This window comes from Clytia hemisphaerica, unplaced genomic scaffold, assembly GCF_902728285.1.
Source record: "Clytia hemisphaerica strain Z4C2 unplaced genomic scaffold, Clytia hemisphaerica genome assembly, whole genome shotgun sequence".
NCBI lineage: Eukaryota > Metazoa > Cnidaria > Hydrozoa > Leptothecata > Clytiidae > Clytia > Clytia hemisphaerica.
Window position 1 is genome coordinate 1438422 of NW_027103587.1, and position 26398 is coordinate 1464819.

At 35.9% G+C, this 26398-nt stretch overlaps 1 protein-coding gene across 8 annotated transcripts in view; it reads left to right on the plus strand.

Moving 5' to 3' along the window:
• Positions 1–26398, plus strand: part of LOC136801449 (inositol hexakisphosphate and diphosphoinositol-pentakisphosphate kinase 2-like) — a 50183-nt gene that overhangs the window by 12996 nt on the left and 10789 nt on the right. For 5 of the 8 annotated variants that reach the window (XM_067058088.1, XM_067058095.1, XM_067058092.1 and 2 more), the window contains exons 2-12: positions 8101–8208; positions 9858–10096; positions 11113–11464; positions 12150–12311; positions 12628–12765; positions 13295–13503; positions 23230–23415; positions 23690–23946; positions 24708–24829; positions 25714–25829; positions 26259–26325. In XM_067058088.1, coding sequence (XP_066914189.1) covers positions 8101–8208; positions 9858–10096; positions 11113–11464; positions 12150–12311; positions 12628–12765; positions 13295–13503; positions 23230–23415; positions 23690–23946; positions 24708–24829; positions 25714–25829; positions 26259–26325 — 1956 coding nt within the window. Of the gene's footprint in view, positions 1–2230; positions 2374–8100; positions 8209–9857; positions 10097–11112; positions 11465–12149; positions 12312–12627; positions 12766–13294; positions 13504–23229; positions 23416–23689; positions 23947–24707; positions 24830–25713; positions 25830–26258; positions 26326–26398 lie in introns of those variants that run through there. The other 3 variants (XM_067058089.1, XM_067058096.1, XM_067058090.1) reach the window with 2 other exon arrangements.

Genomic DNA, 26398 nt, shown 5'->3' on the forward strand with positions numbered 1-26398 from the left:
GTATTGGTCAATACGTATAAATTACCTTCGTTCGTTCGTTCGTTCGTTCGTTCGTTCGTTCGTTCGTTCGTTCGTTCGTTCGTTCGTTCGTTCGTTCGTTCGTTCGTTCGTTCGTTCGTTCGTTCGTTCGTTCGTTTCGTTCGTTCGTTCGTTCGTTCGTTCGTTCGTTCGTTCGTTCGTTCGTTCGTTCGTTCGTTCGTTCGTTCGTTCGTTCGTTATTAGCTTTCCTCGTGATTGGCTCATTGATTTTTTGCCCCTTTTCGGCTCAAGCAGATTTGTTCAAAAAAAATTTTTTGGCTCAAAAACCGTATGTTTATCTATAAGAATCACTATTAATAAGCATACATCAATTTTCTTAGTTAAATTACTCAATTTTTTTACGAGATAGAGGTTTTTTTTGCTCATGAGGGCTTACTTTTGAAGAGTATGTGTGTTTAGACATGAAATTTTGGTTGCTTGGCTTGTTTTTATAGAAAAACTGGCCAAATTCGATATTTATTTATAAGAACATTATCAATTACTATTATTAGCTTTTCTCGAGATTGCCTCTTTGATTCTTTATGATATTTTGCACAAAGATGCATAACTATAAACCCTCGAATGTGACGGAGCCTGACTTTCAAAAATAAAATTTGGGTGGGCAAATTTGGGCCAAAAAACGGCTAAAGAACGGGTTTTTTGGACTTTGTGAAAAATTGAATCATTAACTTTTTCTTTTTTTTTTTTTTTTGCATGAAAGTAGGGTACCATCATAGGTAAAAGATGGCTCAAGAAGATTTTTTCAAAAAAATTTTGGTTGGCTCAAAAAGCGCATGTTTATCTATAAGAATCACTATTAATAAGCATACATCAATGTTCTTAGTTAAATTACTCAATTTTTTTACGAGATAGAGGTTTTTTTTTGCTCATGAGGGCTTACTTTTGAAGAATGTGTGTGTTTATGAAATTTTGGTTGCTTGGCGTGTTTTTATAGAAAAACTGGCCAAATTCGATATTTATTTATAAGCACATTATCAATTACTATTATTAGCTTTTCTTTTACTCAATTTTTTGATGAGATAGATATTTTTTTGCTCACAAAGTCTTGAATATGAAAGAATATTTCAAGAGCATGAAATATTGGTTTTTAGAACGTATTTTTTATAAGAAACAAACGACTAATTTTAATAGATCGTCACTATTTGTGTTCTGAATGATTCTTTACTGGTCACGCTCACGTAGATATCAATCATATATTATGTGTTAAATGCATAACTAGGTAGGTCCATAAAAGTATCGCTTGTTATAAGAAAACGTGTCCTTTAATAAATGAAAAAAAGAACTCTCTCTTTCCATTTTGATAACATAAGGGGCCGTCCACATAGTACGTACGCATTAATGGCGGGAGGGAGGTCTTCTCAAAAGCGTATGCTTAAGTACAGGGGAAGGGGAGGGGTCAAAGGAAAATGTACGTACGCAGTGACAATTTTTTCATAGCCCTTTTTGCTTCTTTTTTTGTCGATTTTTACGCTTCTTATACGCATCAAGGAAAAGAAAAAGTTTCTTAATAAACATTGATTTTAATGTGTATGAAATGAAGGTCCGAACCAAACAATTTGAAACGAAATTTTCTTCAACCGAGGGGGGGAGTGAATGAAAAAGTACGTACTTAACAGGGGGTATAGCCATTTGCGGGGGAGGGTACTCGACTTTCGACATTTTAGTGCGTACGTACTATGTGGACGGCCCCTAATGCATGTTTTATCTATGTGTCAATTATTTAATTGTGTTTTTCAATAATGACATTAAACATTGGACTTTGTACTTTTAGTTGCAGTGTAATTGAAATCTGACCGCTTTATTTGAGACACACTGTAAAAAGGCTATCTAGTTATTTTTTTGAATTAAAATTAAAAGAAAGCACTGTACAAAGGAAATCGAGAAATAATGACATTAAACATTGGACTTTGTACTTTTAGTTGCAGTGTAATTGAAATCTGACCGCTTTATTTGAGACAGGCTGTAAATAGACTATCTAGTTATAGACTATCTGAAATTTCTAGCATCTAATTGTATTTTTGTCTCGATCCTCCGTCCGATATAGTTATTTTTTTGAGTAGGTGTTGAATGGTTCCATAATTATTTAAATAGCTGGATTCGAGATTTTTTTTTAAATGCGATGGTGCTATCTTATGTTGTACTGGACTTTGAACCCAATTTTCAAACGATTTTAGAATACTTTGAAAATAAAAACATAACATATTGTTGAACAAGACGAATAAGGTATAGGATAATACCATCAAAAGAAGATATTCTATTATAAGAAATACATGCAGGATGAAGTTTAAATGGGGAATGAAAAATAAGAACCATCACGATTTTCATGATGCCTTGGTTAGTAAATTCTTTCATTTCGTTATTCAGGCCCGGCGGAAGCGGGGAGACTGGGGAGACTTTAGCCTCCCAACTTTTGAGCAAATGAGATTTTTTCTCTCGAATTCCTAGCGAATTTTATCCCCGGGGGGGGCACTCATATGATCTAGCCTACGTCATGTGCCGCGCTTAAGGGTAGGGTTTTTCAGCATCCCAAAATGCACTGTAAGGGTGTGTTTCTGTGAGATTGCACTGCAAGGGTCGAATTTTGAAACAAATTCAAAGTAATTGTTAAAAAGAAACGTTTTTACTTCTCGTTTGTTTGAAAAAGTTTCTATTGACTGATAATTACAGCTGACAAGAATAGTTTTCTCAGTTTTTCTTTGAAACAGAAAATTTCCCAAGCTTCTTCTTTCACGCAGATTTACAGCTGAGAAATATAGTGTACTATAAGGGTTGGGTAAATCAAGAGAAATGCACTGAAAGGGTACCTTTTCAGCGATATTGAACTGCACTGTAAGGGTACGATTTTGAAAAGCAGATTTTGCGCGGCACATACCGTCATTTCGAAATCGAGTGCCCCCCCCGGGATTTTATCTCATTTTGATTCTTCAGCTTCCCCACTTTAACGGTTGTTCCGCCGGGCCTGTTATTGTGCCTTGGAGATATAATAAAAAGGTCTAAAAGGTCTTTAGAATAGTCTTAAAAGTTCTTCCTTTTTAGACACGTCTCTATCTCAGGGAAGTATACAAAGATGCTTTTTCGTCTCAAAATTCAGCATAATTCACCGAAATTTGGAGACCATATGCTAACTTGCTGTGTAAAATCCATTCTCCGTCTCATAGTGTGCAAGGGGGTTCCAGATCCCACCTGAAAATTCAGGTCCCACCTTATCCTAAAATTCCCACCTTCAGCCCAGACTCCCAGATCCCAGCTGAAAACAAAAAAAATATACTAATTCGAGGAACAAAACAAAATTTCTTTACCGTAATATGAAGATGCAATATATTACATATGTTTAACTTTCCATTTGCCTATGACCTACATTAGGGGTAACCCCGGGGGGGGGGGGGCACTCAAGGTAAATGACCTACCAGACGTTCGGCCCTTAAGGGTAGGTTTTTCATAGTTCAGCTAGTGCACTGTAAGGGTATGAAATTACAAGACTGCACTGAACTGCACTGTAAGGGTAGGAAATTTTGGTAAAAGGCCAATTTTTTGGTAAAATTATCACAAAATTGGTCAATTTTGGAGGAAAAATTCCACATTTTCTTGGAAAATTGCAAAAATTTTTTTTCGCTTACGGGCGAGAAATTTTGGAAAAGTGCACTGTAAGGGGGTTCGATTCAGCCTGTTGCGAGAAGCCAAGTTGAATACTAGTATATAGCGCTTATCAAATTGTAAAAGTTAAACCGCTATTTAACCTGTGTTAAATCCAAATATATTAATATGTCTATTATACTTTTGAAATGAAAAATAAATTAAAAAAATAACTTCTGACTGTTTTCCCAAAAATCCCAAAGAAATTTCACCTAAAACAAATTTTTGCCAAAACCCCCACACTTAAATTAAAGGGTCCCGCATTTTCAGAACCCAAACCTTGGAAAACGAAAACCAAATTTTGTCAAACGTGATTTCAGATCGAGCCACCCAGCCATTTCGAGAATACTGTTATTATCGGTTAAAAGAAGTTAACCGCACGTTAAATCCAAAATTATTAATGCTGATACATTTATGAAATATGAAAAAAAGGGTAAGAATCGAATCTGAAAATAAGAATTAACCTTTTCCAAACACCCCAAAACCTAAAGAAAAAACTAACTTTCCCCACTCTATACCCAAATCCACCTGAAAATTTCCAAATCAGGCAAACCCCCTATTCTGGGGGGTGCTATGCGTCTCATCTTCCCTTATAGTTGTTTAACTTAAACTCGTCAGCTGAAAGCTGATATAAATGGCTTATTTTTAAGTAACTGCTGTTATATAGTTTTCTCTTCTGATTGTTATTATTATATGAACCTTAGAGAATCAGAAAACTGGGGTGTTGTGATTTGAATCATGGGGGTGTAGGAATCCATAATGCTGGATTTTTTGACAATATAGTTATGATTAAATCCTAATATTATTTTGTTCTTTTCAGTTGGGTTTACGGCTTGGATATCGATATAATCAGTTAGGGCCGGGGTTGGAGCTCCTGATAATACACTTTTAGGGGCATTTCAGCTCTCTTAAGTATTTCAGAATTTGGTTATCTGCTGTGGTCTCGTAGTTCAACGGTAATGCATCGTACTTTTAGCAAGAAAACTTTCTGTTGGTAGGTTCAAACCCTAACCGGAGCTAGATTTTTGAAAATTTCTTAATTCGTTCAACAACACTAAAACCACTCAGAATCATCAAAGAAAGTTTTTTTTTAAATCGTCATAAATCGGAACACTATATGTGACTCCCCAAGCGATTTCAAGTACCTGAAAATCAGACCGGTTTTAGACGTTTTTTATTTTTTGATAATTTTTTTATGAAATCGTTGCTAAAGAACACTATAACGAGCGGCCATTAGCGTCTACAAGCGGCCAGGACCGCTCGAAATCAGATTTTCTAGAAGGTCTGAAGGCTGATATAAAACAAAAATCTGATCGCTACTAGACCGCTCGTAATACCATACCAAGACTGGTCCGATTTTCAGGTACTTTAAATCGCTTGGGAAGTCACATATAGCATATAGCTGCCGTTCGGGTCGAAACAGGGGCAAAATAGGTAGCGAAAGACATATATATTAACACGAAGCCAAAGGTTTTCTTGAACGCATCTTCACGGTAGAAATGGCTAAAATAACATATTTAGCTAACGAAATATAAATACAGTACAAGTCAAGATATAAAGAGATACATAAGTTAGATTACAAAGACAAGTCAAAGATATAACATATAAAAAAGAAATATAAACTTACTAAAAACACTGTGAAACTGTTCGTCTAACGTTTCCAGACCATCTAAAAAAATTAAAAATTAAAAAGCGACAAAAAGAACGACAAGCCCTAACCCTAACTATCAAAGAACGGCATAAAGTGTGAGGATCACAGCGCAAAATAATAAAAAACTATCAAAAATTAAAAGCAGAAAAAAGTACTAGAAAATATTAGAATAACTATCTTATATTTTCAAGGAGTGAATTAATACGGCTTCTCTATGTTTTCTTCCTTGGCAATCATATGCCATCTTTCAGTGTCAATATTTGGTTTCTTTAAACATTTCATCAACGAGCGACCATATGTGTATTTTGGTGCTCCACTAGGGCTTTTTAACCACACCCAACAAGACAACATTTTCCGTGGAAGTCGCCATATATACGTATCGACTGATTCGAGCGATAACCTCTCTGGGAGATCAACAGTTCGTAAACGATTTCTCAGGTTTACGTGACAAATGGATCTGATACAACGACGATTAAAACTTCGTAAATTTTTCAGTAAGACTCCAGCATTCGACTCCATAGAGCAGGATTGGAAGTATAAAGGTGCGATAAACGTTGGCTTTTGTTTTTGATTTCACAATTTTTTCATCATACCAAAAGCATTTCTAGCTTTCTCAATTCGTCTATTAACATCTATCTCATCTCGGCTAATAACCCTACCAAGATTAATAAATTCGGAAAAAATTGGGATATATCTGTCCCTGAAGGTAATATCAGAGAGATTCGCATTACCGAAGGTGGTTGGATCGTCATACATTGAAGGAAGTTTTTTGAACAAAAGAGAACTACAGATTTGGATGTCTCTTTTGGTTCGATTGGTCTGGAGTGAACTTCCATGCCATAGCGTGTAAAGTGGTTTATGCAAAGAGGTATTCCAGTTTCACAATCAGTCCGAGATTCAAAAATGAGAGCAGTGTCATCTGCATATTCCGAATTATTGAGCGGAAATTCGTCACCGTAAGCTCGATAGCTTCGACCAGTCATTTTAGCGTTATTTTTTGTTGTGAAGATGCATAATGGAGTGTTAGTAGTTGCCCTCCAAGTTATCATGACTGCTGCTAGAAAGAAGGTGAAGAGAAGTGGTCCAAGTATATCTCCTTGCTTGACACCAATCGTACACCAAACAATGTGAGTGTTATTATCTACTGTGAACTTAACTTCAAAATTGCTTTGAAGAGCTTTAAGAATACTAACCAGCTTATAGCTGGAACACCAACAAGTTCTAAAACTTTCCACATTAATTCCCTCGGCACACGGTCAAACGCTTTCACAAGATCAAGAAAGAAGACCCACGATTCTCTCCCATGTCCTCTACGTTTTTTCAATGCCAATTTTACAGTGTAAATAGCATTAATACAGCCTCTTTCTGGTCTAAAACCACATTTAGGTTCATGGTCTAGTCCTTCTTGGATCGGTAAAAGGCGAGTGTGTAGCAAAATTGCAATGATCTTGTATGCAACTTCCAGAAGTATTATGCTGCGGTGGTTTTTCGTCAGACTGAGGTCGCCTATTTCGGGAGGATGGTTAATCGACCAATGTTCCATTCATTTGGAATACGCTCGGAGGCCCAAATTTGTTTGATGGTAGTATGTAGACATCGCTTTGTGTTTATGTTTTCCAGTAATACCTTCCATATTTGAGGAGTAATTCCAGATTCTCCTGGAGCAGTGTTTTTTCAATTTAACCGTAGCTTTACTAAACTTCATCATCAGTTGATGTGTGGTCACATCCTTGCACCGCCTCGTGTTGAATGAGGGAGTGAATCAAGAACAGTTATTTCGTAGTCTGAAGGTCGATTGTATAGTTCGTGAAAGTGTTGACGGAATACTTCAGCGTTTTCAATATCCGTTGAGCAAAATGAGTCATCAGGTTTCTTTATTTTCTTAATACAGTAACAGAAGGAATCGTTTTGAATTTGTTATCTGTCGTGAGACTACACGTTTTTTTTTAGTTTTTTTTTAAGAAACACACTTTTAAGAAACATGAGGCTCAGAATGCCTAAAAACTTAGAAACAACTAAGAAACATACAGAGGCTGAGAATGAGAAAATCTTTTAAGAAACTTCCAATCCAGCCTTCCATGAGGCTGATTACGTCAAAAAGTTTAGAAACATGTAAGAAACATTTAAGGCTCAAAAGGCCGATTTCTTAAGAAACATTGAGGCTGCTTGGTAAAACGAGTGTGTTATACAAAATAATATATAATTAGGTAATTATTTACACTTTTACCACGTAAAGTCCTTATCTAATGATGAACTAAATACAATAAAGACAATGAAAACAAACATAAAAACAAAATGACAAATTAACTGCATTTTAGCAGTTACAAAGCACACCATACTTTTATATTATAATCAGGCGAAAATAAAAAAATGTAGTGTTTCCGGAATGCGGGTGAAGACAAAAAGCTCTCATGCGGCCGGCCGGAAAATTTTTTTTTTGCTATTTTTGATAACTTAAGATCATTGAAATAGACTTTTAAAGATAACTTTTATGTACAAACAGTATGAAGTAATCCCTGAATACTAATGCATCAACTACCAACAAACAAAACTTGATTTACAAGCGGGAATATCTACCCAAACGACGTTTGATAGCTTGAACGGTCAATTTGATTTTCTTTACGATGAACCATATCGATGAACCCATAGTCTGAGGCCGGGTCAGAAAAAGTTATTTTTTCACCCGGCCGGTTTCCGGAAACACTACATTTTTTTATTTTCACCTCATCTAAAATCTTTTTTCATTCATAAGTTATTCCTCTATTTGTCTTTTATAGTATCGTAGCATGGAGCGCAAACTCTCCGACGTTTCTCTGTGTAACACAAGCGGCGAGAATAACGAGGATGTCAAAATAAGAGTTGGTATTTGTGCTATGAATAAAAAGGTAAATTAATTGAGTTTTTTTTTTCAAGTTTGAACTAGAGAACTTTCACTTTCCTCCCTTCTATTTGCACATTCTACTTTTCCAACAATAGGTCAATTGAGAATCGCTCCCCGAAAAATATAAAAGTAACTAGAACTCGTATCGAGCCACTATAATAAAAGTCATTTTCCAGGTCAAGGTGAATTAAAAAGTTACATTATTATCCATTCTTGGTAAACTAACAACAAAAAGTGAAATTTTGTCCTTTCAGGGGCTTTGTTACCATGTTACCTAATTATCCAGCAAATTTAATAGACTTTGAAACAATATTTATTGATTTATTAACAAAAAACGATTTTTCCAACTTTTTGACATGTCACAGGACTTGCCTTTTTTAATGTCCCTTTGTCCTAATATTTAATTAATCTTAATGAAATTCGCTCAATCTAAAAGGGACCTTAGGAACGGAACTAAGGAACAGCGCTTGCCAGCCAAAAACCATAGAGGTATAAAGAAAGACAGGAGATGAATTTGTCGGTAATTGGTCGTTAAAGTCTTTTGATTTCTTTTATGTAATAAATCAAAAGAAATTCTAGGCTCGCCCGATGAAATACGACTTTTTAGTAGAACTCAAGTTTGCTCTGAACATTCTTACTATCAGCATAGAAGATTTCTAGCCTTCTAATATACGAGAATAAAATAAAATTTGGCTCCACGAAATAAGTTTGCGTTCAATTTTGTCATCCATTAAATTTTGTTTTGAAAAGATATTTTCTCCAGCCAGAAAATAAAAAGTTCTTTTTAAGCACACACAATTTCAGACCCAGTTTGTAGACAAAAAGTCGCTGGAGAATTTTGGAGGAAAGTATTAAGCAATAGAGTTCACCTTGAAGAAAATGTTGATCGAAAAATCTTGTCATTTGATGAAGGATTGCAAAGTTTACAGGCCCTTTTTTAATCCAAATATTTTCTTACAACAATGTCAGAAACAATGAATCTCGTCTCATCTTATTTCCAACACTTAAGTTAGCCAATAAGATTTCACCTATCAAAAAAAGAGCTTATTAAAAATGCACGATATATGAGATTATGAGCATGCATACCTCGTAACTTTTTTAATCGTAGGGCGAGCATGGTTACAATAGCATACTTCTCCTGTTTCTTTATACCTCCATGCAAAAACCAAGAGAAGTCTTAGCCCTCTGCTCGTCAAGGTCTATTATCTTTTTTCAAGCTTAAGTGTGCGAAACTGCTTTTCTTGTCCTTTTTAACGTAATCAGAACTCTTTCTTCAAATTTTAGAAAATTACCCTTTCTCACAGACCCGCAGGAACCTAGTCCCACTAGAAAATTGGCCTAGATATTATCCCCAGTAAAAAATTATACTCATGTTTTTGTCCCCTTTGAAAATAATCAAATAAACGAATCCTCAATGCAAAATATGTTATTTTTTTTCCATCCCATCCATCCCCACTGAATTTTCTGGCTCGAAAACAATGGAATTCAAATTTCGAGTCATAAAAAAAACATAGAAATACAATTCCCATCAAGTTTCGGTCCGTTATTTTAACCCCCACTAGCTGAAAAAATCCTGCCGGGTCTGGGAGAAGGGGATGTCATAAAAGTGAAGCCAAATTTTCTTTCTAACGCGATTTTTATTCTTTTTCATAGACCTATTCAAGACCGATGAAAGAAATCTTGAAACGACTTAAACGTTTCATTTTGTTAGAATTTATCATTTTCACTGACGAGCTAGTGTTGAGGGAACCGGTGGAAAATTGGCCAATCGTGGACTGTCTGATCTCTTTCTACTCCAAAGGATTTCCACTTGATAAAGCCATAGCTTACGCCAAGTTGAGAGAACCGTTGGTGATTAATGATTTGGAAATACAATACCAACTAATGGATAGGTACATTGTTTCAACCACTGACCTCTATATACCCTAGACCAAGTTTCTCAATTCCGGCCAAGCAAAATATTTAATTGGAGTTTTTTTTAAAGTGGTACCCTAATGGTAGTACTACTCAATAGCGGTGTAAATGCATCGAGACCGCTAGATCTAAAGATGTAGCGCCGTTAGACGTTAATTTTCAATAATGCAATGGATTCTTGGCGGGTACCGTTTTCAAAAAAACTCCGATCAAAGATGGCGGATATAGCTTTGTCCATAGATTTATAAAAGCCCGAAGGGCTAGATAGAGTGCTTTTGCTGAAAAGTGTGCCGAGGCTAGGTACGAAATCCTACCTAAGTCACGTGACATTACAATAGAATTTCAGTGCTTGACCAATCAGAAGCTTCGCGGTTTTTCGAAAACAATAGCAGCAATATTTTTTGCGATATTTACTTTTTTTTTGCTTGGAAGAGCTTAAAGCACGCCATCTAGCCCTTCGTGCTTTATGAATCTATGGCTTTGTCCAGGATATTTAAAGGTCAGTGGTTTCAACGAACAAAAACGTAAAATTAACTCTGTTCACGATATTTAGCTCTATTTCAGTACTTAATAAGGTAGTCATCATACAGGTAGTGATCAAACAATTTTATTTATCAAAACATTTTGTTTGTATGAAAACACCTTAAACAGCTAATCCTAAATTTAAATAGCGTAAAGCCCCTGATGAAAGGGGGGTGCCAAATTCATTTATAGTTAGACCTGAGTATAAATTTCCGGAGATTTCCTTTACATTTTTAATAGATCTTTATTTCAGTTTATTTGAGTAGTAAGGAATACGTCAATTGGAGGTAGAGCTCAACAAAACTTTCTTAAAAACCAACTGCTAAATTAGAAGCAGCTTTTCCGCAGTTATTTATTTCCCTAGCCAAACATCTAGAAAGATTTACAAACTAGCTAATATCTTATCACTCGCTGAGAATAAAGTTGAATCGTAAAATTGAAAAAAATATTATTTTTCTCCTGTTTCATTCAGACGCGAAGTATATCGACTTTTAGAAGACGAAGGTCTTGAAATTCCACGCTACGCCGTATTCAATCGTGACGACAACGGAAACCCGTTAGACGGGAATACGGATATCGAAGAGTTCGATGACACTATAATCGTCAATGGGAAAACGTTCACTAAACCGTTCGTTGAGAAACCGGCGAGTGCTGAAGATCACAACATTTATATTTATTATCCGGCATCCGCAGGAGGTGGCTGTCAGATACTGTTCCGTAAAATTGGTAGCCGTAGCAGTGTTTATTCGTCGGAAAGTCGGATACGTCGCACGGGGTCGTATATTTATGAAGACTTTATGCCGACGGATGGTACGGACGTAAAAGTAAGGATCTGTTTTGTTTTTAGTTTGATTTTAGATTCGAAAAAGGTTAACTAAAATGGCGCCACTAACATGTTCCCCTACGTTTGTGCTTCAATACCTTCTCCGAAAGGCACTATCTTATGTTAACTCTTATTTTTTTTATTTAGAATTTTAAAATGATTAAAAGAATTAAAATGTAAGCTTTTGATCTGAAATTCCAAGGAAAGATTTCTTTTACAGTCTCCATGACTCGAAAGTCCAGGGGAATGCCCATTTGTTCGAATTATGTTGACTGTTTTTTTAATTTGAAAGCAAAATGCAGTTGAGTCTCCATAACTAGAAAACGCACAGGGAACGCATATTAAGTTAAGGAAATTCCGATTCATGGAGCAAAGTTTACTGAAGGAACTAGGAAATTGTTCCAGCTACTAAGGAGACATTCGACTTATGGAGGTTCATTAAACCAGGGATTTTGCTTTGTTTTTTGGTAGGCTGACAAACGAAAAATTAATTTCTAGATTCTAGGCGGGCGAATTCTTAGCAAGCGCAGTGTATTGATTAGCGTAAATATGTAATTGAGGAGGCAAACTGAACTTTTCGAACGGTAAAGTGTAATTTTTTCGTACTTTGGACCCGCACTTTTCGCCGTTCGCCGGGTCAAAATAAGATCCCTGATTAAACAAAATCGTATTTTTTTATCATTTAGGTCTACACCGTCGGTGAAGAATATGCACACGCCGAAGCGCGAAAATCTCCTGCTCTGGATGGGAAAGTAGAGCGTGACCGTGGTGGAAAAGAAATTCGCTATCCGGTTATTTTGAGTGCACACGAGAAAAATATCGCAAAGCGTGTTTGTCGTACGTTTAAGGTGAGTTACATTATCAGTTTTGTTGATTCAAATATTCCTGGCGGCGTGGGCGGGTTCGGTGTGGACGAAATTGTGGTATGTAGGTTTTAACCCACCGAAATAGAGTATTGTCGTCCAAATAAATACGGAATTTAGAAAATAGTTAATCGAAATTTCCCATATTATTTCACAAACTAAATATTCAAATCTACTTTCTACAAAAATCCAAATTACAAAGAAATTCTTGGTAGTATAGTGGCGATTGAATAAAGGGGCAGTTCGTTTAAATGGTACTCACTCACTCACTCAAGGCGGTATTTTATTTTTGATTTTGTAGCAAACGGTATGCGGTTTTGATCTCCTGCGTGCAAATGGAAAATCGCTGGTGTGTGACGTAAACGGGTTCAGTTTCGTGAAAACATCTCAGAAATATTATGACGATTGCTCCCAACTCTTGGCTGACATTATATTACAGGTTTGTAAGCCATCAATTCATTTAATATGATAATATGTAAGCTTGTGTAAGATGTAGTGTAAGATTTAATGCCAGTCGAAAAATTTGGCGAGTCTGAGTAAGTTTGTTGATGTTATTATTTTAGCAATAAAGTGTTTGAGTGGAATCGGAAATGTGATACAGTAGACTGATTTTAAAAAGCAATGAATATATTTTTCAATACACTAGCAGTACCTGGTACTGAATTTTGGTACTTGATGGGTATAACTGGTGAGCATTTATCAGTTTTGGCAAATCAGAATGGACGTTTTTTATAAGAGTAAGCCATATAAAAACATGAGGCTCCGATTGCAAAAACATTTTAAGGCTTTGCAGACTTTTAAACACCGATTTTTTAGGAAAATGGATAAAAATAGTCATAAAATGAAAATAAGAACATGTTAAGAATATTTTTAGGCTTAAAACTCAAGAAGTTAAGAACGAAAGCGAAGGCGTGTTCTCATTTTGTTCTTATAACAAAGCAGCCAATTCTTGTAAATATCTTCAATAGAACTTGGCACCTCAACTTTGGATTCCACAACAACTTGATTATCCATCAGCTTCACCGTCCACTCTACAGTCGGAAGAATCGCCAGATACCATGTCGACGGTCCAGGGTCCAGGAGGTACAATGATGGAATTAAGATGTGTGATAGCGATCGTTCGACACGGTGATCGCACACCCAAACAGAAGATGAAAATGGTCGTCACACATCAACTGTGAGTTTTGTACTTTAGCGCTGTTTAGCGGGATAAACTTTCGCGGGGATTAAATTTAGCGATTGAGCTCATCCGCGAAAGTTTGACATTTCGCGGGGATTTAATTTCGCGGATGACACTATTTATAAGAAGACAATATTTTCACAATTTTGTGCCTAATCTCCGTAAAAATTTATCCCATTAAAGTAGTCTATCTCATTATAATCTGCGTAGGTTGTAGCTTTTGATAAAATTTAAATCAAATAGTGGTTTTGTCATTTTTAGAAACTAGATGATCCCGGAGTGGAATACAGTGATGTCTCGATAACTCGAATACGCACTGGGAACACAATCTTGTTCAAGTTTAGAAAACATTCGAGTTAAAGAGACTCCACTGTATTATCAAACAGAATACATTCAAGAAGAAAAAATCAACTTCTTATAAAATCGTGCTTTGATCACCATTTTTAAATTAAGAAATCTTCAATCTCAGAACTACCTCACTGTGAAAAAATTTTGAGAAAATATATAGTATAAAATAAAACTTAAAACGTAAAAATTGCGCTTTGTTGTGGTTCTTTTTAAGGTACATTCGCTGGAGTTAGGTATTCGGTATTCGGGATTCGGGATTCGCATTCGGGATTCGAAAAAGCTCAATAAAAACTTAACCAAATAAGATATTAACTTGAAATAAAAAACGGATGCAAGCACACATACTAAGGAATAAATCCCAATAAAAAATATTCAGAATATTAGCTTAGTTGTCACGTGACTATGGGAAATTCCCCTATTCGGGATTCAAATCATGTCAGGGACGTTTCTTCAAAAGCTCGCCAGTCGTCAGTAAATGGTTGAATTGACTTCAAATAAAAAACGGATGCAAGTTCACATGTCAAGGAAGATATTCCAAAAAAAAAAATTCAGAATATGAGCTTAGTTGTCATGTGACTACGGGAAATTCCCCTATTCGGGATTCAAATTATTTCATGGACTTTTTTTAAAAGCTTACCAGTAATCAGGAAATGGTTGGATTGACTTCAAATAAAAAACGGATGCAAGTTCACATAATAAGGAACAAATTCCAAAAAAAAATTATTCAGAATATGAGCTTAGTTGTCACGTGACTATGGGAAATTCCCCTTTTTGGGAGTTAATTCAGTTTAGGGGCCTTTTTTGAAAAGCTCATAAAAACTCGAGGAAGAAAGGTATTGACTTCAAATAACAAACTAATGCAAGTTCACATATCTGGAAAAATATTCCTAAAAAAATTATTCAGAATATGAGCTTGGTTGTCACGTGACTATGGGAAATTCCCCTTTTTGGAAGTTATTTCAGTTTAGGGACTCTTTTTGAAAAGCTCATAAAAACTCAAGGAAGAAAGGTATCGACTTCAAATAACAAACGGATGCAAGTTCACATGTTAAGGAACAAATTCAAAAAAAAAATTATTCAGAATATGAGCTTAGTTGTCACGTGACTATGGGAAATTCCCCTTTTTGGGAGTTATTACAGTTTAGGGACCTTTTTTGAAAAGCTCATAAAAACTCCAGGAAGAAAGGTATCGACTTCAAATAACAAACGGATGCAAGTTCACATATCTGGGAAAATATTCCAAAAAAAATTATTCAGAATATGAGCTTAGTTGTCACGTGACTATGGGAAATTCCCCTTTTTGGAAGTTATTTCAGTTTAGGGACCCTTTTTGAAAAGCTCATAAAAACTCAAGGAAGAAGACTTCAAATAACAAACGGATGCAAGTTCACATATCTGAAAAATTATTCTAAAAAAAATTATTCAGAATATGAGCTTGGTTGTCACGTGACTATCGGAAATTCCCCTTTTTGGGAGTTATTTCAATTTAGGGACCTTTTTTGAAAAGCTCATAAAAACTCAAGGAAGAAAGGTATCGACTTCAAATAACAAACGGATGCAAGTTCACATATCTGGGAAAATATTCCAAAAAAAATTATTCAGAATATGAGCTTAGTTGTCACGTGACTATGGGAAATTCCCCTTTTTGGAAGTTATTTCAGTTTAGGGACCCTTTTTGAAAAGCTCATAAAAACTCAAGGTATTGACTTCAAATAACAAACGGATGCAAGTTCACATATCTGGGAAAATATTTCAAAAAAAAATATTCAGAATATGAGCTTAGTTGTCACGTGACTATGGGAAGTTCCCCCTTTTTGAGAGTTTCCCTTTTTGGGAGTTATTTCAATTTAGAGACCTTTTTTAAAAGATTACCATGGATTGATCATGGATTGACTTCACTAAGCGTTTTCTTATTTTTTTTTTTGAAGGACATTCATGTTTCTTTTATTAGAACACCTAAATTTTGATTCAGACTGAATGTTCTTATTTTTTCAACCATTTTCAGCCTTAGATGTTCTTGTTAATGTTCCTATATCTGGGTCCAAATAACAAAAGAAATGTATTGTCTCGAGTGAACCGTAATAAACCCAACAGGTACTGAACGTTATCATAACGTCTAAACAATGTTGTCTCAACATCAGAACGTCAAATCTTTCAAATTTTCCCATAGATCAGTTTACTCCCTTTTGTGTCTTATACACCATCATCTGTTTCACCCACTATTATTCTGTCTCATTTTTCTCTACGCCCAAGCTACCTTTTTTACGCACCTTCTTTCTCTTCATATACACGCAAAGACCCTCCACTAAAATAACCAACTAATCACTTACCATAGGTAAAAAATAATTCATAATAAATTCTTGGTGGTGAGTTAAATTCTTTATAAGGATGATTTCACAACTTATTGGTAATAGCAACTTATTGTTAATAATTGCTGAAAATCAAGCAACTGTGAACCGGAAAAACTCCCTCCGAACCTGAAAAAACTCCCTGTCAATCAAACATAACAACTTCCAATCAACAACTACAATCAGAGAGTTGAATAAATAGAAGATGGGCAACTGCCAATCAAATTACAGCGAACAAATAAGAATAGCGAAAGCAAAACATTATGTCTTCTTAAAACATTACGTCTTTCTAAAATATCAAACGATAGAATTACAAGGACTGCAGAACATCATCCTTTTTGAAAATTGCTGTAGAAGAAGAAGGACATCACTCTGAAAAAATGTTAGATGGTACGAATATATCTTTATCTCATTTTAGACTATCCCAATTAAGGACATTTACATCCAATCAACAAATAGAGTAATCAAAATAATTTATGAAACCATTTATTTAGCGCTACAATCAGTGACAAAATACTTGGCACAAAAGGGAAATTCACCGGGGTGTTTTGAAACCACAATCGATTTGTAAGTGCTCTAAAGTAAGTTCGAAAGGTAGAGTTTTAACGCTAGACTTAAGACTTAGGACCTCTCCCGGATCGAAATAATCGATGAAATCAAGTTGAAGGCTAGTCTGGAGACCATACTCTGTTACAAAAATGTTTCTATCCTGTTCAAATCCCAACAACTTCACTGAAATACAGAGTATGGAATTATTGACTCAATTCAAATCACTTCAAATCACAAAAGAAGAAACCGTTATCTTTTCAAAACAATTCAAAAGCTCGCCCCACTTCTTGAAACAATAGAGCTGTTTGACGTCATACTTTTGTTTATCAAATCATAACAATAAAATATTAGCCAATCAAATTCTGCGATTGATTCTTGCATCTTGTATAATTCCCGGCTACTATACTGTGTCTATACTTTGATATTTTTTTGAAACCACACAGACAGAGAAGTCGGGTCTCCCAGCTAGTTGAGGGCCTGAAATTGACATTCTCGCTCGAACTTTGAATTTTCGAAAAATGGTAAATTAGCCAAAAGTGCAAATATATTATGGCACGGATTGTACTTTTAAAATAGCTACTGAGCTTGAGGATGTAGAATCTTAGATAGTATTGATACTACATGGCCCGCTGATCTATGAGAAGTTATTGAATTAAAGGGTCGAAAACTTCATATGAGTAGATCTGAGTCAACTGATGACCTCCTAAAAGCTCTTCAATCTAACAAAACGCAACAGATGATCCTTAAAATCCATGACATACAACAACAAACATTATCTGATATAAAAACATTATCTTAAAAAATCTCAATAATCCCAGAAGGGGGGGGGGGGGCGTACGGGATATCGGTACATCGGTATTGGCCTTTTTTTAGATCGGTAAATCGGTATTAGAGGAAAAAATTGATCGGTATTTTAATACCATCTCGGTATTGGTAAAAGACCCTTTTTTATGTCGGTATTTCGGTATTTTTGGTCAACTATCGGTATCGACCACCTCCTTGGTATCGAAGATCATGAGCCATTGCGCTCCAAAACCATTTTTGGTGGACAAAATTTTAAAATCTTGCAATTTCTTTCGCTTGCTTCGCTCGCAATACACAACTTGTGTTCACCAATTTGGTTAATACACAATATTTAAAACAAAATATCTCAATTTTTTTGCTCGCTTCGCTCGCACTAGCCTCTTCGAATTCTTCTTGATAAGTATCAAATTCTCATCGCTTTTTTAGGGTTTATGCTATATGGTTGCGGATGACTTTCAAAAATTTTCCATATGGCCAAAGCCTGCTTTTCCATGTGAATATATGAACGATATGGTCTAAGCACTCACACGTAAATTAGTACAAATTAAGGAACACTCGGGGACGCCAATTTTAAGAATCATGGCTGCAATTTTGATAAGGCAAGAGTCTCAGCCAGGGGTCTGCTTGACACATTTTCCTGCCGTGAATACAGTTGACGCTTTCTAAACGATCCATTTTGGCGTTTAGGCAGGGGGCCACGCCTCCCCAAATGGAGTTTTGAACGCCCAACTCTTAAAATTACCCTAAAATGCGCTTTAAATTGCGCCCAAAGACCAGAAATAACTAGAAAAATCATGAAATAATAAGTTATAAGACGATTTTTGAAGGGAGATCTAACTGCGCCCCACGACCAATTTGGTGAAAACAATATTCAAAACAAAAACTCACAATCTTTTTCTTGCTTCATTCGCACGCACTAGCTTCCTTCAATTTTTTGATCTAGAGATAGTATTAAATTTATATCTTTATCCGTTACTTTCTACTATTCGACATTCTATCACTCGATAAGCTCCCATTTTCGATGAAAGGTTCCTTGATGGTTTTCCGTTTCTTATTCAATTTTTAGCATCTTGCTAAACTTTTGGTCAAATTTAAGCTCTGTTTTGGAAAAAAAATTGGCTCACGTCAAACAGAGTTAACTCTTTCCACTGACTAATAGAGAAGCATGACCATGGTTGTGTTTTTTGTTCTTTTTTTGTCAAAAATTTTGTTCAATGTCGTTATACTGTAATTGGCTTTACTCAATCCATCGCGATGAGCAATGTCGCAATTTTTTCTAGCTCGCTTCGCTCGCATTTCCTAAATGTTTCTAAAATGACCTGAATTTTAACTTCAATTTTTAGTATACGAATGCAACCAAAAAATGGGCGCCAGAATAAGCATACAAGGCGTCTTAAGCCAAAATTCTACTTTTGCCTGCCCATCCTTGATCTACCCACCACGCTACTGTTTGGTAATCGTCATAGAGACTTTGGACGGTGACAAACCCAACCTTTATCGTCCACACATACCCAGCATCCATATTTGCCTAAGTACCTCCTCCGGGAGATAAGTACCTGAGAAATTGGGAAAAATTGATCGGTATCGGTATTTGAACAAAAGATTTATCGGTATATCGGTAATTGAGAGAAAAAGTGATCGGTATATCGGTATTACGAAGGCCCGTACGCCCCCCACGCAGAAGATAATGGGTTGTAAACCATAAAACTATATTATCTGTTGTACCAAATCATAAAAATAAAAAACTATTTCATTCATATCTCAATTGTTTGACTTCTTTGACCTTCACAAATCTGACTTCATTATTTACATTATCTCTCTGTTACAGCTTAAGGTCTCTATTTCTTTATAAATCTTATCGGCAGTATTCTGACCTAATATATTTTTTTGTTTTTGATTTTCTTTTCTTTATATTCATCGAAATCACTCCCAAAAAGGGGAAGTTCCCATAGTCACGTGACAACTAAGCTCATATTCTCAATAATTATTTTTGGAATTTGTTCCTTAGCATGTGAACTTGCATCCATTTGTTATTTGAAGTCAATACCTTTCTTCCTTGAGTTTTTATGAGCTTTTCAAAAAAGGTCCCTAAGCTGAAATGACTCCCAAAAAGGGGAATTTCCCATAGTCACGTGACAACTAAGCTCATATTCTGAATAATTTTTTTTGGAATTTGTTCCTTAGCATGTGAACTTGCATCCGTTTGTTATTTGAAGTCAATACCTTTCTTCCTTGAGTTTTTATGAGCTTTTCAAAAAAGGTCCCTAAGCTGAAATAACGTTTACCAGAGAATTATCGACCTGTTGCGCTGACATCAATTACCACTAAAATATTTGAGAAAATAGTCAGAGAGAAATTGCAAATCCACCTTGAAGAAAACAACCTATACAATCCAACACAACATGGTTTCAGACCAGGGCGATCTTGCTTGAGTCAACTATTGGCTCATGTAGAAAGACTGATATCTCACCTACAAAACAATGAAAATGTTGATGTAATCTACCTTGACTTCAGCAAGGCCTTTGACAAGGTGGACCATCACATCTTGCTACACAAGCTAAAAATCAATGGAATCAAAGGACAACTATTGAACTGGATACAATCCTTCCTTACTGAGAGATACCAAAAAGTTTCCATAAACACGTTCCTATCAGATGAAGCGAAAGTTACAAGCGGAGTTCCACAAGGCTCAGTTCTGGGCCCCCTCCTGTTTCTGGTAATGATTAGTGACATAATCGAAATAAAAAGTGCAGTGAAAGACCTGGGTATCCTGCTATCAAACAACCTGTCATATGAAATGCACATTCAAACGATCACTGACAGAGTCAAGGGTATAAGTGCCTGGATATACAGAACCTTCAAGTCCAGAGATAAATCAGTAATGATCACTCTTTGGAAGACATTGGTACTTCAACATCTGGAATACTGCTCCCAGCTATGGTCTCCTACAAAGCGATCCCTGATGCAAGAACTGGAGTATCTGCAAAAATCCTTTATAAAAGGGATCCAACTTCCACCCAATTTGAATTATTGGGAGAAGCTCAAACACCTCAACATGTACAGTCTCGAGAGAAGACGCGAAAGATACCAAATTATATATACATGGTGTATAATCGAACAACTGGTGCCAAATTTTAACTATGGTGAAGGGGAAGGCGGTATTTATTCATATACAAACCAACGCCTGGGAAGAAAATGCCACCTCAAACCAGTGAATACAACGAACAAGAACATTTGGAAGAGCTGCCTTTCAGACACCGGTCCAAGACTATTCAATGTGTTACCAAGAAAAATACGTGACATGACCAAATGTTCCAAAAATTCCTTCAAAAAACAACTTGATCAATTTCTGCAAGATGTTCCCGACCAGCCACTGCTCCCTGTCTATCTCCCTTACAGGATGGCTGACTCGAATTCAATTGTTGAAATGGTCAAACACCGGACCCCACGGGTTGAGTGAGCAGAGAATTTGCTGAAACACATCAAAGGTAATCAAAGGTAAGGTAATAACTCCCAAAAAGGGGAATTTCCCATAGTCACGTGACAACTAAGCTCATATTCTGAATAATTGTTTTTAGAATATTTTTCCAGATATGTGAACTTGCATCCGTTTGTTATTTGAAGTCGATACCTTTCTTCCTTGAATTTTTATGATTTTTTCAAAAAAGGTCCCTAAACTGAAATAACTCCCAAAAAGGGGAATTTCCCATAGTCACGTAACAACTAAGCTCTTATTCTGAATAATTTTTTTTGGAATTTGTTCCTTAGCATGTGAACTTGCATCCGTTTGTTATTTGAAGTCAATCAAATCATTTTTAAGAAAGGTCCCTAAAATAACTGAACTCTTGAAAAGGGGAATTTCCCATAGTCACGTGACAACTAAGCTCATATTCTGAATAACTTTTTTTGGAATTTGTTCCTTAGCATGTGAATTTGCATCCGTTTGTTATTTGAAGTCGATACCTTTCTTCCTTGAGTTTTTATGAGCTTTTCAAAAAGGGTCCGTAAACTGAAATAACTCTCAAAAAGGGGAATTTCCCGTAGTCACGTGACAACTAAGCTCATATTCTGAATATTTTTTTTTGGAATATCTTTCTTGACATGTGAACTTCCATCCGTTTTTTATTTGAAGTCAATTCAACGATTTACTGACGACTGGCGAGCTTTTTAAAAATGGTCTCTAAATTGAAATAACTCCCAAATAGGGGAATTTCCCATAGTCACGTGACAACTAAGCTCATATTCTGAATCTTTTTTTTTGGAATATTTTTCTTAACATGTGAGCTTGCATCCGTTTTTTATTTGAAGTCAATCCAACCATTTTCTGATGACTGGTAAGCTTTATAAAAATAGTCTCTAAATTGAAATAACTCCCAAATAGGGGAATTTCCCATAGTCACGTGACAACTAAGCTCATATTCTGAATAATGTGTTTTGGAATATCTTTTTTGGCAAGTGAACTTGCATCCGTATGTTATTTTAAGTCATTAACTTTCTTCCTTGAGTTTTTATGAGCTTTTCAAAAAAGGTCCCTGAACTGAAATAACTCCCAAATAGGGGAATTTCCCATAGTCACGTGACCACTTAGCTCATATTCTGAATTATTTTTTTTGGAATATTTTTCCAGATATGTGAACTTGCATCCGTTTGTTATTTGAAGTCGATACCTTTCTTCCTTGAGTTTTTATGAGCTTTTCAAAAAAGGTCCCTAAACTGAAATAACTCCCAAAAAGGGGAATTTCCCATAGTCACGTGACAACTAAGCTCATATTCGGAATTTTCTTTGTTGGAATGTTTTTCTTGACATGTGAACTTGCATCCGTTTGTTATTTGAAGTCAATCCAACCATTTCCTGATGACTGGTAAGCTTTATAAAAAAAGTCTCTAAATTGAAATAACTCCCAAATAGGGGAATTTCCCATAGTCACGTGACAACTAAGCTCATATTCTGAATAATTCTTTTTTGGAATATCTTTCTTGACATGTGAACTTCCATCCGTTTTTTATTTGAAGTCAATTCAAGCATTTACTGACGACTGGCGAGCTTTTGAAGAAAGGTCCCTGAAATGATTTGAATCCCGAATAGGGGAATTTCCCGTAGTCACATGACAACTAAGCTCATATTCTGAATTTATTTTTTTGGAATATCTTCCTTGACATGTGAACTTGCATCCGTTTTTTATTTGAAGTCAATTCAAGCATTTACTGACGACTGGCGAGCTTTTGAAGAAAGGTCCCTGAAATGATTTGAATCCCGAATAGGGGAATTTCCCATAGTCACGTGACAACTGAGCTCATATTCTGAATTTTTTTTATTGGGATTTATTCCTTAGTATGTGTGCTTGCATCCGTTTTTTATTTTAAGTTAATATCTTTTTTCGTTAAGTTTTTATTGAGCTTTTTCGAATCCCGAATGCGAATCCCGAATCCCGAATACCGAATACCTAACTCCAGCGAATCTACCTCTTTTTAAGTCAACAAGTAATGAACTTTGGGTTATATCTTTCGATTGAATCGAAGAAGTTTTTTGTTTTGTTATTTTTTTTTGTTATCTTCAATTACCAAATTGAATTTTTCAGGATCTGTTAATTTAATTTCATTCATTTTATTTATTTTCAGATTTTGGAATTTTTTAAAAGTTTGAGGTTTTGTTCATTTATTTTTTTTTATTCAGGTTTTTGGAACTTTTTAAGAAGTACAAAGGCCACGAAGAAGGTCGTCTGAAGATTAAGAAACCAATTCAACTGCAAGAAATCTTAGATATCACGCGAACGCTTCTTGAAAGCACGGATGATGACAAAGATGAACCCATTCACGAAAATAAAAACAAATTAGCACAAATGAAAAGTGTCTTGGAAATGTATGTGTTTTCATGCTTCATTCTTTTATATCATAAGTTAATAGTGCGGAAAGGTGTCTGATCCCCGCTTCTAAAATTAACCTTTTCTTGGCATCCCCATATAACCTTGAAAAATAGCTTTTTGATAGACTTGATGGCGCTGATAAGTGGCCCGGTGTAATTTGGCCGACTGGATTTTTTGCCTTGCGAATCCAGATCACTAGTCCCTCAAAGGATTTTCAGTGTGTATATTTTTCTATATTATGAACTTTAATTAGACATTGCCTGGTTGTAGTTTCTATCTTATCGGCAGGTACGGTCATTTCTCGGGCATCAATCGTAAAGTCCAACTCAAATCTATGAACGACAACCGCAACTATGATATGCTGACAAAATTCAAAGGGCGTAACAAGAAATCGTCGACTTCAGTAGGGCGTTCCGCGGAGGCGCTCTTGTTGATCTTAAAGTGGGGCGGAGAATTAACGCCCATGGGTAAAAAACAAGCTGAGGATTTGGGGCGTGCTTTTCGTTGCGTGTATCCTGGTGGACAAGGTCAGTTTGAGCTTTTTAATTTTATACTTAAAATGGGTGCCCACTACTGACCTTTTTATACCCTGGACAAAGTTTCTCAATCCTGGCCAAGCAAACTCCATCCGAGTTTTTTGGACGTGGTACTCTAATGGTAGAGTACACTACTCAATAGCGGTGTAACTGCATCTGCTTTTCCTTGGATGTTTGTGATGATGTAGCGCCGTTTGACGATAATTTTAGCACTCCGATGGCTTCTTTGCGGTAGCCACTTTCATAAAAACTCCGATTAAATATCAAACTATCAAATCAAAAATTAGTCCGTCCCGTTTATCTCAATTTTAACAATTGTAAATTCACTTCTAGCTTATCAGCTCTCCTTACAAAATTTCCTAAAATGTAAACAGACTGTTGTTTTCCAAAATTTAATTTATCTTCAAAATAAAAATTTTTCCCGACCGAGCCACTTCCAAAATCTAGGGCTAGGTGACTGCAAGTCAATATTTCTTTTATGTACAAACGAAGCTAGTACTTTCTCCACTTGCGCGCGCTTTGATCGCACTTTTTCAAGCAAAGCTTCCACGCTATTGGTCAAAAGAAAAATAAAGCAACTCCATTGGCGCGATCTGACGTAACGGTTGAAAAAAGTTGAAATGTGTTTAACTTTTTTTTATGACGTAATCGTTTTTCCAAGCAAAAAGAATTGAAGCCAAAAGGTGCGATCGCAGCGCGCGCAAGTGGAGACCGGCCTTTATAAATCTTATCTTTTTGTTTTTGTTTATCAGGTGAATACGGCCGTGCACCTGGATTTGGATTTCTACGCTTACACAGTACTTACAGACACGATTTAAAGATATACGCCTCAGATGAAGGGAGAGTACAGACCACTGCTGCTGCTTTTACTAAAGTAAACAATTTTAAACCTTATGTTAGGCTACTGGCATTCACTAACGGATTCATGCTCCTTATACTTCCTGCGCTTTTGTAGAGGTCTGCGATTCAGACTAGCCTAATACGAGTGAGTCCGTGGGATTTCTAATTTGGACTTTTTAAGAAGTGGACTTCTATAGTTACGTGACCGATTGGTTGGCGTGGATGAGTTGAAAGTGAAAGCGAAAGATGTTAGGGGAAAAGTCAAAATTAGCGTTTCAGTGAAGAAGTTGTTGACTTGGAGCATTTTGGCAAAGTCACATTTTCCAAAAACTTTCGCTTTTGTCTCCGTGAAAATAAAAAACGACATAAAAAGGATTTGAAACAACATCCATCAGTTTCTCAAAATCACTGATCTCTATCTGTGCCTTCTTCTTTTGTTTCGTATCTATGTACTTTTGTGAAAGGTCGTCTAAATGGTTGATATGATGGTTAGGTTTTTGTAGAAAGATATTACTTGCATTTTCCTCCAAAATAGATTTTGTCTAACTTTATTAGATATAAGAATTGAAATTCACCTGATTGTTGTGTGTACTAAGATCCCGAATAAATGTCCCCGTTAATAATTTTTCAAAAAAAAATTCGGACGGGCCCCCTCGCGTATTTCTTTTTGAGAATTTCTTTTTATCCCTACTGGGATAAAATTTTGGCATTTTTTTCAGTCGGGAGGGTCTCGCCGCGTCTGTGATACAGAGATTATATGCAGTAAATAAAACAATGGAGTACCGTAAAAACAGCATACGTCCGAAATGCGAAATCCCCAAAGAACCTCTTTTCAAAAAGAACATTTTCATCCGAAAACTAATGTCCGAAATAAAATGGTCCGAACTTTTTTGTAATTGATGTATATCTTTTTGTTAGGGTTTGTTGGCTTTAGAAGGAGAATTGACACCAATTCTGGTGAGTCTGGTAAAAAGTGATAAATATGTGACTGGTATGCTGGACACGCCCGGTGATGAAGGTGGTACCATGCAAAGGTGAGACATTTTTCAATCATATTAATGTTTTGACCCAACGCGCGTAGTGATTCTGGTTTTAAATCGCTGGTAATGAAAAGGTTCTAGTCGAGTAGAATCTCTAAACTATCCCAGGCAAGAAAAAGTGAAGCCACTTATTTCCCATCCAGAACGCTTACCACAATCACGACGACGGATTGTATCTAGCGGTTCCTTTGTTTTTGAGGACTGCGTTTTTTTTTAATCTAGCGATAGATTTTACTTTCAAGTTTGTGTTAAAACCACGTGCGGACGTTCTGGATGGGAAATAAGTGACTTCACTTCCCATCCAGGAGTCTCGAGTATATCCCTTCGAACTTGCAAATCAATGGTTTAAATGCCTTGAAGAAAATAGAACTTTCTTTGGTAAATTTTAATCTATTCTTTTTTCCTTCCCTTCCGTGCACACAGGGTGAAATCACGTTTGCACGATTATTTACATTCAACGGAAGATTTTAATGAAGACAGCGAACGTGACGTAAGTATGAAATTCGTGACAAATTTCCTCAAAATTAATTTATTTCGCTGCTTCATACACATTTAGATAAAAA